Source organism: Cyrtonyx montezumae, unplaced genomic scaffold (assembly GCF_038088225.1).
Source record: "Cyrtonyx montezumae isolate F1298 unplaced genomic scaffold, pur_monq_1.0 scaffold_0, whole genome shotgun sequence".
Lineage (NCBI taxonomy): Eukaryota > Metazoa > Chordata > Aves > Galliformes > Odontophoridae > Cyrtonyx > Cyrtonyx montezumae.
The window spans coordinates 16374763-16387265 of record NW_027071824.1 but is presented as its reverse complement, the minus strand read 5'-3'; the positions used below and the strand labels follow the sequence as shown (position 1 = coordinate 16387265).

Genomic DNA, 12503 nt, shown 5'->3' with positions numbered 1-12503 from the left:
GAGGAAAGATCATTTGGCCAGTAGGTCATGGGAAAAGTGTTATTTATCACACAGGGGACCATGGCATTCAAAAGGAGACCTTGATTCTTCTGCATCTCCCCTACCTTGAAAACACAGTGCTCCAGCCTGTTTGTAGCATAGCTGTCAACTCTGCAGCAAAAGGGGTGTTGACCTCAGCTGGGGTGAAAAAAAGCAAGAGCTTTTGCAGGGACACAGTTGGCTTTTCTAAACCCACATCTCTAAAAAACCAGAAGGGAGCAGGAGGAAAAGAAACACAGAAGAAAAACGTACTGGAGAGAGTAGTAGAATCATAGCATGGCTTATGCTGGAAGGGACCTTAAAGATCTTCATACTCCTTGCCTTGGACAGGACTGCTAAATCAGGCTGCTTAGAGCCCAGTCCAGCCCGGCCTTGAACACTTCCAGGGTTGGGGAGAAATTGGATGGTTCAGTGAACAAGGGTTTTTCTGTCATTTCACCAGCCACTGCTGGCCTAAACCAGTAACTATCAGGGCTCGAAGGCTAGTGGACTAATGCACAAGGCATGCTTATCTCCACTACAGGTCTAATCCAGGCCTGCACACTCATGAGCAGAGAGGGGTACAGGAGAGCAGAGAAGCCCCACCATGATCTTCCTAAGTATTGTGGTCCACCTTGCCTCTTGAATCCTGGGCCCCGCCATTTAGTATGGTTATAATTAGGCTTGAAAGGATTCAACGTTTTATTTTTTATGAACTCAGATGGATAATATTGATGTTTATTTCCAAGTCTTTTTTTCCTTATTATTTTTATTGACTTGAATTTTTGCACAAGCAAGAAGTTCAGAACCACCTCAGAGACTAATTGCTGCTTATTCAACTTGTATTGACTGTGGAAGTCAAGCTTCATAATGGATTCAGAAATAAAATCAGAACTGATTGTAATCATAATCTTGCATGATATTAATTCCTTATTAATTGACTCTAAAATAGAAATAGAAGCTAAAAGCAATCCTTTTAATAGAAAGGAAGCACATCAAGATACTTTTGGAACTTCCTTTCTGGAAACTTTTACCACTGCCAGAAAGTTTGTCTTTCTTCTCCAGCTGACAGGAAGAGCTAAAGGTTATTCACTTAGTCTTTTAGGGCTTTTCTGTGCTAGTAGATAGTGGGGAGCAGGTGGGGAGCAGTATGGGAGGGTCTAGGTGTGGACTGGATGTTTCACCATCCCTCCAAAATATCACAGAAAAGCTTATCTCCTATGCACAGAAGAAACTAATCTCACAACACAGACCTATCCATCTTGGGCATGGTTATGTATTCTGCTTCCAGTACATCTGAACACCTCATGGTCACAGATGAGTCACTGCCTGCCCATCAGATAGGAAGGTTTACAGTCCATCTTTCACAAGAAAGAAACTGAAACAAAAAGAAACAGTGCTGGTTCCTCCAGCTCACAGAGGAAGGCTGTAGCAGAACTGCTGGAGTTTTAGTTCACATCTGAGCCTAAGCACTGTAGTCTAGCCACTGAGTTATTTTTCTGGTTGCTTTACAGGTTCAGGAGGTCCAATTGATTTGCAGCTGCCCAGGACACAAAACAGAGATGACTGGAGCTGAAAAGGCAGCACCAGCTATCAATTCCTTGGAAGGAGAAAAAACATGCAGAAAAACAAATGCTTGCAGTTTCCCAGGCAAGGGCTCTATAGAGACGTCTACTGGTTTCTGTTAAGGCTGATTTTTTTGTTTATTAAGGGAACCTCATCTGAGAGCTTGTTTAGAATCTGGTGCCCAAGTTGATGCTGGGGTCATAGGAAAAAGATGTAATGATCAGCCAGAGAGGCTAGGGCAGATGTGCTGTTTTAGTTGCTATAACTGTGTCACCCCTCACTGCAGTTGCAGGTGTAGGAACCAGTCCCACTGCATGCTGGAAAAAGAAAACTGGGCAGAAAATCTACTAGTACTAGTACACTCCATACAGCCTAGAAGCATAGAAGGCAGATGGCCTTCTAGCTAACAGAAAGTCATCCCATTCGAACCCAATGCCAAGTGCTAGGGAAGCAGTACAAGCAGACAAAGTTGCTTGTAGTGGCCCTGGTTTATTTGGAGCCAGCTTCCCTCCTCCATGACTGCATCTAACAGCTCACTCCACTGTGCACTCTGTGACTTACCAGACACCTGGAAGAGGCAGGCGGAGACCCCCACATCATTAGAGATGCTGCACTCGTAGCTGCCGCTGGTCTCCCGGCTCACGCTGTCCACTTTTAGCTCTGAGTAGTCCTGCTGCTCTGCCGGGGGCTGCGTCAGCAGGGTCCCATTGAAGCGCCAGACGGAGGTGGCCACCTTCATGGGGCTGCCCTTCAGCATGGTGCAGCGCAGGCTGACGCTGCGGCCCATGCCCTGGCGCACGTCCTGGAAGGCTGGCTCCACCACCGGCGGAACTGGGGACCAAACAGAGACAGACAACGATGTCGTCAGGAACAGCTGACAGTGCTCAGCACTGTCACCACGGTGCTGTCTCTGAAGAAATCTGTTGTTTCTGAGGATATTTATTATCTAGCAGGAGACAGGCTTTGCTGAATAAAAAGCATCAGGCATCTCCTTCTGACTGGGCTGTAGCCACCTACTCCTTCCTTCCCATTTACTGGGTAGGGGTGGTCTTGAGCAAATATTCATCCCACAGTGAGACACTGCTTGGGGGAGCTATCAAGCACTGCTCTATCATGTGAGAAGTGCAACACTGCTCACCACAGCATGGCTTCAACACTGGGATCCTAATCAAAACATCCATAGTCCTTATTCCTCACGTCCAGCATAAGGTGCACCCCTTCAGCATGCTCCCAAGCAATTACACTCACGTTCAACTACCAGGCTTATCAAACAGACACCACTTTCAAATGGAGAGATGAACACTACCTGTCCTTACAGAGCATAAACCTCAAGGGATCATAAAATCACAGAATCAGTAAGGTTGGAAAAGGTCACTAGAATCATCTAGTCCAACCATCCACCTACCACCAGTATTCTGTGTAAACTATGTCCCTCAGTGCCACACCTACACATTTCTTGAACACCTCTAGGGACGGTGACTCTGCCACCCTGGAGTTGGAGGGCCACTCCCAAGTACATCAATACAATACCTCAGAAACTGGCTACAGGGACTCTGAGTCCTACTCTCATCTCTGCCGACAATGCCCTGAGGCAAGTCATTTCTCTCTACGTCAGCTTCTCTGCCAGTAACACGAAAATGACATGTGGACACCTCCTTAGCAAAGGAGGTTAAGTCTTGTTCTTTGGCACTTATAAAAATTTATAGGAATCTCACAGTTTGGGCATGGTTGAGGTAAAGCAAGGAGAAAGTCTGAATTAGTATTGCTTGGGTCAACCCCTTATTTAATGCAATAGCAGAAGACTTCAGTCTCAGCAGACATCTTATGGACACGTTTCACTTGCAATAAACTCTTAATTAAAACGCTGACACAGGGGAATAAACAGAAGCTCTCTCTAAAATAAGGAAAGCTACCTGAAAACAAAACAGCTGTTAGCCCAAATGGAAGGGGGAGAGCAGGTTATAGCAGCTCCAGCACCGTCACAACTCACCTCTAAGTTCAAAGTACCTGCCCTTCCACTGACAAGTTCTTTGCAGTACAGGTCTACAAAAACACCTGCCACTTCTAAACATACACAGAGCTGCCAAACACAGCCAGGTCCCCAGACTTGCAGCACACCATGCCACAGATTCAGCTGCATGCAGGTATTACAGCATCCCTTCAGTCCAGAGACAGCCATGCCTGGAGGCCCAGCCAGCGCAGCAGCCCAACCCCAGCAAGACACTCCTACAGCTCTGTAATAAAAGTGATTTCTCCATCCTCACCACAACCACCCTATAGTTCTGCCATGCACAGTTGTTCTCTCTACTACAAACACAGTCAATTCTGTGAGTATGAAGCACACAAACACCCCTTCCACCTGGCAGCCCTGGTCAACTGTTTTCTAGATACCTGCTCTCATCTCTCAGCTTCTGGGCCCTTTACTGTGCTTAAGTGGATTAAAAGCAACCCTTGTCTGAACTCACGTTGCCGTGCTGAGTGGCGTGGTCAGCTCATTACAGATGGTTTTGCTAGCAATGTTTCTCAGCGGGTGCTCCAAGCACTGACTTGCCTTTGGCTCACACATCTCCCACCTCACAGTGAGAATTATGTGAGAAGTTGTTTGATTAGACCTAGTGCCATGAATGTGTCATCTGTATCCCTAGCTGCTATCCCATTTTTTGGGTCACATCTGCTCCTTAATTGAAGATGGTGGGGTCTCACATTATAATCAAAGCCAGATGGTGATAGAGGAAAAAAAAAAGAAAAAAAAAGAAGGGGGGAAAAAAAAGAAAAGGGAAGGCTTAAAAAAAAACTATGGTACAACAGCTCTGGTTATACTCAAAATGATCCACATTATAAGAGGAAGAGAGGGGAATGGGAGAGCAGCACTCATGCATGGAACTGGGACAGAAGAACAGAAAAAGTCTGAAAGAGGACAAAGAGTTCCCCACAAGTATATGTCCTGAGCTCCACCATGGGAGGGCCTGGGGCTGAGACAGTCCAGTTGCTTCCTTAGGTCACAGGAGCAGCACAGCAGCCAAGGATACGGAAAATATTCAATCTTCCTCAGCTGGGAAATGGGAATTGCTTGATTTGCACTGGGACAGGCTCAGGACCTATGCTACCATGCTATCACCTTGTGAACAGAATGTCTGAAAGTGCCTATACAGTAAACACTGATTACATTTTCTCTCCCCTCTGGCACAAGGAAACAGCCAACAAAACACTGACTGCTGATGGCACTGAAGCTCCTGAGTTCTCAGTAGAGAGCTGAAGTGGGTCATTGCATCAGCACAATGGATGCAGCACCATGGCATGGGGCAGTGCTGAGGGATGGATAGGAAAGAATGGTCTACAGCAATTTGCAGTGCCAGATATCAGTTCTGGCCTCCAACACCTGCTGGGGAGCCCACGCTTCTGCAAGTAGGCTATCCATAAAGGGGACTCCCACCACCAAGGCAGGGATCCAGACTGCACATCCTAGCAGATCAACAAATGGCCTTTTATCATCTCCAGCTTAAGCACAAAAGAGTGCTTGTCTAAATGAGCTGGCATTCTGACCGCCTGTGAGGAGAGACCTCCAACATGACTCTAGCTGCATGGGAGATATCTGTTCCATGGCAGAATCTGTCTCGCAATGCTGACATAGTGCTCTTTGGGGAGCTTGGGAATCGGTCTTTATTTTTGCCCTGGTTCCAAAGGAGGGTCCTTGCACAGAGGCTTCTCAAACACCTTCCCATGTTTCCCTGATCTCCAGTGCTCTGTTAAACAGCAGTAACATCCCAGAAGGCAGGCTGATATGCTTCAAGGGGAAGGTAAAAAAACAACCAACCTTTTTGCATACACAGTGCACCAGGATTTCCCAGTAAACAGGGCAAACAAATACAGACAATTACTGTTTTCTCTCAGCACTCAGTTTAGCTCTAGAAGAGCCAGCCAGCAGGAGAAGAGATGAAGGGGGTGAAGAGAGCAGAGCACTGCTGCTTTCTGCAGCAAAGAAGGAGCAAGGCTCCTCCAACAACCTTGTTAAGATGCGGCTGCTGTGAGACAACAGGCAGGGCAGCCTGCTTCACAGCAGAATTATTGTGCAACAGAAGAAAACATAATCATTCACCTGCTTGTTAGGAACAAATCAAATCAGCCCAACACAGGCAACATACTCCAGCATGTCAGGCACCCTAAAGTAAAGCCAGGCTGCAAGCAGCTCCCTGTGAGCCAGAGCAGATGCTCTGCACTGATGGGGCTGCTAAACTAGCATGGTGTTCACGATGATGAAGAGCAGGGATGAGGGAAGCACCACAAAGAAACGTCAAGTGTCAGGGGGTGTTACTTTGTGCTCCAATAACCTCTTGTTTTCTTGGTTTCATTGGGAATAACCAGAACTAAAAAGCACTGTTCTGTCAGATGAGAGAGAAAAGCACTGGCTGTTGAGCTCTGGCCAAGTCTGCAAATACTTGTTGAAAAAGTCTGTTCTCATTTTAGTCTCGAGGAAGGGAGGATAGTTCTTCCTCGCAAGATCTGAAGTACTTGCTGGAGAGACCACAATCTCCGTGCAGTGTTACAATGAGGTGTCACTATGCTCAGGCACAGCTCAGGGATGGCTATTCTGTGATCTCTGTGATGCCAACTGAGTGCTGTATGTTCCTATCGAGCTCATATGCCTCTAGAAGGCACCTACTGCTGTTGGGGGTGCTTTCTTCCTGATGAAGTCAGAGCATGCCAGGTAGGCAGCAATGAACTGCGAACTAAGAAGCTCTACTCTGTCCTCCAGCACCAGTCCAGTTAAATAAAAATTTACATTTCTTACTTAAGTCTAAAAAGTGCAGCATGTATCACAAGCAGCCTTGCTAGGTTAGGTTTCTACAGCTCCCAGCCACTCTGCAGAACAACTCCCTTCAAGCCAATCCACGCAATTACAGCATCAGTGGGACTCCTGCTCATTGGCTTCAACTCACCCTGTGTGTGTGAGCTGATAATCGACCGCTCATTTACAGGATTAAAACTGCAAAGGACATACAGTAAATCTGGTATGAAACTGTGCTTTCTGTTTAGTCATAAATATTAGCTGCATTTTGTTATCCAAAGTGGCTAAATATATTAGTCAGCAATCTGTCTCTGGAAGTGAGTGTGGGCTGTGTCAAGGCCTTATGAGATATATATGACTCCAGCCAAAATTTATTTAAATTCTGGTAGGTACCCTCCTGAAGTCATACCAGAGTTGTCCAGATGCTTGCAGAGGGTGCCTTCTTCATCCAACTTGTCTCATAATCTAGGATGTTAAATATGTCACAATGCTGTCTTCATAGAAAGTAGAAAACTCCATGCACTGAGTTCTAGGAGAGACCACAGCTCTCCCTTCAAGCAAGAAGGAAGCTTTTCTGTTGTCACAAGACTGTGAAATCACAGCTGAGCAATTCTGTTCTCAAAAATAGCATCCATAATCCACAACCCAATAATGCATGTTGGGCATCAACCAAAGCAGACTTCCATTTGGAGACAAATAGCCAACTAACATTTGCAGGCTCAGTTTCCTCTGCTTCTTTCCGAGATAGAAGAGAGGGATGGAGAAAAGCTTGCTCAACCAATCTGAGCTAAAAGCCAGAGTATCTTTCCTTCTTCTATGCCTTTTGTCTTTGCACTTCAGTGTCCCCATGTATAAAGAGATAAATTATTTATTTCTGCAAAATGATTGAAAGCCAACTTGCAAGTATCGTTATTTCAAACAAAACAAATACCTTTGAGTACATTTTCTGCTAGAGAAGTGGGTGGAGGGACCAGAAGACCAGGGCTCTGAGCAGAGCAGGCTTAACTGCGTGCTGGTTGACTAGTTCTAAAAGAAGAGCAAACAAAATATATTCACAACCATCTTTTCTCCTTTCTTCTTCTCTGAACTTTCCAAGCCAATTAGCTCAAGTCATCTTCACCTTGTTCTAATAAAGAATGATTTGCTAAAGAATTTCCTCTCCTACATGATGAGCTGTGATGACTAATACATGAGATCTCCCTAGCTCACTTTGTAAAGCAGTTTCAAGGAAGTCCATCCTGGATGGGAATATGCAGGCCTTCTGCCTCACATATATGACTCCTCAAAAAAGATCTGTCCCAGACATGCTGCAACTCCACTCAGAGTCACAGCCCAATTAATTTGTGCTAACAAGACACTACAAAGACAAGCGTTCCCATGCCTCACTACTTTCGAGTGCCTGCTTTCAAAACAGTGTGCTCCCCTAATTGAGAAAGATGAGTGGGAAAGGATGGTATATGTACAGAGAACACATACACATTCATATGTGAAAGGCATGCTGTTAACCCTCTCTTCACCCACACATCTCCCAGTTAGAAAAGTTATTCACAGAAGTAAAGAGAGTAAGACAGTGAACATGCTTGTTTCAGAGCTGTCTTCAATTACTGTCCAGCCAATGGCATAAACCATGTCAAGTATTTTATTATAGAGATACTAGAAAATACTGTCTTTAACTCACACACAATTTTGCTGGTTGTAGCATGGTGGAACAGGATGACAGCTATGCCAGATTTGTTTTTCTCCTGCCCACTCACATACCCACAAGGAGGAAGTCCTCCCATTTGGAGCACTGCCAGACCACCAACTCTTTACACAGGTTTATACTTCTGTCTCCTAAAAGATAATGAGATGCCAGCTCATATGCATGCATCCATTAATACATGCTTCTGTTTAACAAATTGGGCTGAGAGTGACATCCTGCTCCCAAGAGCATATAAATAGTTTAGATGCAAACATTCACTAACAGTCAGCCAATGATACTCTCTCCCCAAAAGCATCCCACATGCATTAACTTCTGGCAGAAGACCAGTTATCTTACTAATCAATAATTCATAGGTGAGCTACTCAACTGGGTAGTTCTGGGAATAAAGAAACTCATTGCCAGTGCAAACTAAAGAGGGGGGAAAGAAAAAGAAGCAAAAATGAGTTTGTTAGTTAATAGTTTTTGGTTTTTAATGGTTAGTTAATAGTTTTTGTTACCATCTAACCTCACTCCCTTGCTGCAGCTTAAGCCTACTGCAAGTTGTCCCCATAGCTGTTTTCATTCCAGTAATCAGCTCTGTCCTATACCAGTAGTTCCCAAACAGAACTAATATCCAAAAGGAGAGAAATGTTGACCGAATCCTCCTCATGGAGTCCTTGACAAATGATGTTGGCATTTGATACATATACATATCTACAAGCTTTCCCATTCTCTCCATCCTCTGCTCTTCAGTTGGCAGTAGCACAGCTTTGGTTTCTTTTTAGATTTCTGTTTTCTTTGGGCAGAAACACTGCCTGAGAACTTTAAATGCCAGAGGAATCACAGACAAACAATTCTGGGAAGGAGAAAAGTATAAGAGAAATCTGAATATACAGCTCATATGCCTGGAAAAAACAAGCAGGGCACAAAGACCTATAATAGGGCAGAGAGCAACTGGTATCATTTAAAACCTTGTAAGCAGAAACAGATCTGCCTGGTTCATTTCAGCAGAACACATTCTCTATACTTGCATCCAGAATATAAGGAAGTGAAAACAGAAGAAAAACAGCCCATCTGTGGTGTTTGTTGTCCCGGGGCAGGCCTTACACATTCCTGGAAAAACTGAAAAAAGGACTGATCATCCCCCCAAGTTTACTGTCAAACTTGGATCTAGATAGAGCAGGACTTTAAAGGCCAAATTTATCTCATCTGACTTCAGGTTCTTCTTTGAGGCACTCAAGGTGAACATCACCTCTCCGTAGAGGCCACCTCTCCCAAAACCAACAAGTGTGAGGTACATCTCCAGAATCCAGCAGTAGGAATCCCTATTTGACATTACCTCCCTCCTACCAGTACTGCACGGGGAGACTAAGGTGCTTACAACCCCCACGTCTCTGCTGTGTGAGATAAATCCAGACCAAAGTAAATGCCTCTGGGACAGCTGCCCTAAAATGTCCAGCCTCTTTCCCTCTATATGAGCCTCTCCGTGAATTTTCAGCGCCTTGCTTAGTAAGCTGATCCATAAGCTGAGTCATAACATGCATGTGAAACTTGGGCGGCATGTCCTGCCGTTGGACAGGCGCCACCTCCTGTGCTTTAGCTGCTTTGTGTCACAGCGGAGCTGCCCTGGAAAGCAGAGCAGACACCAGACAGCACTTTTCCCTATAGCAAATCAAGCGATAAATCTTTGGACTCCAGACAGCCTCCAATTAGCGCCACTGCTAGGGCTCATGTCCAGAATATGCAGCTGCCTGCAAGGAATTGTCTGTTTCCCCTTGTCTCTTAGGGAAGATCTCACCCACACCCAGAATTGCTACCAGGCAGAGCTGACTGCTGGCTCCAAGCAGCAGCCCAATAGCAACAGGCTGCTATTCCATCACAAGCTACCGGAGCAATTCAATCACCTCCATATGTTTGGAAAGTTAAGGGCAGGGAAGCTGCAGAAGAAAATGCCACTGAGAACTACAATCCTGTCAAAAGGGGAGAGAGTTCCTTCTTTAGAAATGCAGGGATTGTCAGAGCCACAGGTGGTCAGAGCTTTCTGCTCAGAGTTGGGCTACAAGCCTTACCTCACCTTCTGTTTTCAGTTTGAAAGCTGAATTGGGAGTGCTAGATGATCCCTCCACAGCTGCCTTCAGAACAGGCAGGTACAGCAAGAGGCAGCATAGCCAAGAGCAAAAGTGTTGATTAATAAATGAGACGTCCTTTAATGCAAAGGTGGAGTCAGAACTGGAAGGGCAAAAGATCCAAACCAGAAAGAGCCTGGTAGGAAAAGAGGGCCACCAAAGGCAATTAAGATAATCAAATATTAACCAGTACTCCTTAATATGTTTACTTCAAATTTTCAGTCTGTGCTATTAAGAAAAAAGGATGCATGGGGCAAAGCTAGACTAGTAGTCAATGCCATGGCTCTTCATCTATGGAGTGGAGAAACTGCCTACACAAACCAGACGCTTTCTCAGACTTCAGGGCCAGTAGGAGATCTGAATCAAGGGGGAAGAACCCAGCACAGAGAAAACACTGAGTTCTCCATCACTTCTTTATCTGCTGCTTCTGAGTTCTGCTGCCAGTTGTTTAATATCCTGCTCCGCTAACTGTCATCATTATCCCATTTTTCCATCCTTCACCCTTGATTGATCTTGATTCATCTGAGGAAGATGACGACAATGAAAACGTAACCATTCAGAAGGAGGCTGAAAGGATGCTCAAATGAAAAGATTTATGTCAGACATTCAGTCTCATAGATGAAGCAGCCGAGGTCAACAGATATCAAAGCAATTTTCCCCACAAGAATTAATATAACAAGGCGGGTGGTGCATAGAGGAACTTAAGAAATGCACACAATTTAAAAACACAGGGTCAGCAGAGGTAGAATAAAGAAAGAAGAAGCAAGAACATTTTTAACTTAGCATTTTTACTGTATCTCTCTTTGGATGGTTAGCTGTTCATCACTGTCATCATCATCTTCAAATGAATCACGATTGATCAGATCAATCAAAGACGAAGGCTAAAGAAAAAGGGACAGGTTCAGGTGGTGCATCAGAGGAAATGGCTAGGGTCTTTCTGAACAGTGATCATCTTCAAAACATCCACTGCCAAATAACCAGTCTCTGCCATCTAAAAGTTTTGCATTCACCTACTGTCCTTCACACTGTTTACTGCATGCCTTTTAAAGAGTGAATTTCCTAAGTTACTGTGACCAACTCCTGCTCTATTAAACAATTATAAAGAAAAACAAAAGACTGGGAAAAAAAAGAAATGAAAAAAACACACAACACTTTATCAGTCATATCAGTAACCATCATTCTTCTCACAAATGCACCTTTAGCAGACTGCTGGTCACAGAAAATAATCTCTCTGCACCTCGTTCCCAAAAGTGATGATGACCCATATCCCTGTGAAGGCAGCTTTCTGCCTCTAAGTTAGGATAACACCAATGGCAGGATAGTAAAAGATTCTGGGATTGTCCCCAGACATAAATGGATTAAGAAAAAAATGGGTTCTAAGCCATCTAGTCTCACATTTTAGAATTATTTCTCAGCTTTTTCAATAATTTAGTCTTACAGTTTCACATGCTGAGCCTAGCGTATACATACTTAACAACCTCATACCATTAACAGTAAGAGATGCTGAACTACAGAGAGATCTGCTTCTGCTGTTAGCCAAGTATCCAATGCACAGAGAGTGCAAAACCAGAGAAGGGCCCAGGCTCAAGCTACAGAGGAGCTGTTCTTCCGCTGGAAACCTGATGTCATCTCTGTGTTGCCACCTTATTTCCATACCAGCAGCTCACCCATCTCACCGCAGAAGCACACACGCACAGCCTGGCATCTCTTCTCTTCAACCTTGCATTAGAACGAGACCCATCATTCCTGACAGCCCTCATGGAGGTGGCCTCCCAGAAATCACTCTCCAGGGTTCACGATCCCCTCTTGAAGCAGAGAGCATAGGAAAGAGGCCAGTAAAACGAGCAATCAGTCAAGGACAGCAGCCTGATTCCTTGACTTCCCCACCTGGCTACCAGCTCTGTTTTATCTCCTCTGGACTTGGAGCAAGAGAAGGAAATACATTAGCAAGCCCACTCTCTGGATAAATCTGCTCTGACATTTGATTTTCCAGGCTGCTTCTGGGCCAGCACTAGAAGAACCATTCGGAGAACAGGCATATGTCTATCTCACACAGTTACTTTTTCATGTTGACAGATGAGAATTTTGATATTCATGAAGATTTTCTGCAGATCAACTGTGAGTCCTCAGGTCAGAGTGGATTTTGGTCCAACAGATACATGCCTGAAATCTGTTCCGTAAGGTTTCCTTCATTCCCAGCTTTTCTGGGGCACAAAAAGGCCATTGTATTCTCAATTCATACCTGTTGCATGAAGGGTTGAAACTGGATCCTGTCCTGAGCTGGTCCATCATCAGTTTTCTGCCTGAAGAACTGAGATGGTATACA

The 12503-nt window shown here is 44.8% G+C and overlaps 1 protein-coding gene across 1 annotated transcript in view; it reads right to left on the bottom strand.

Annotated features, from left to right (window-relative positions):
- Nucleotides 1–12503, bottom strand: part of MDGA1 (MAM domain containing glycosylphosphatidylinositol anchor 1) — a 124360-nt gene that overhangs the window by 42366 nt on the left and 69491 nt on the right. Inside the window, exon 9 of the mRNA XM_065736267.1 lies at nucleotides 2146–2415. Within this exon, the coding sequence (XP_065592339.1) occupies nucleotides 2146–2415 (270 nt within the window). The remainder of the gene's footprint in view (nucleotides 1–2145; nucleotides 2416–12503) is intronic.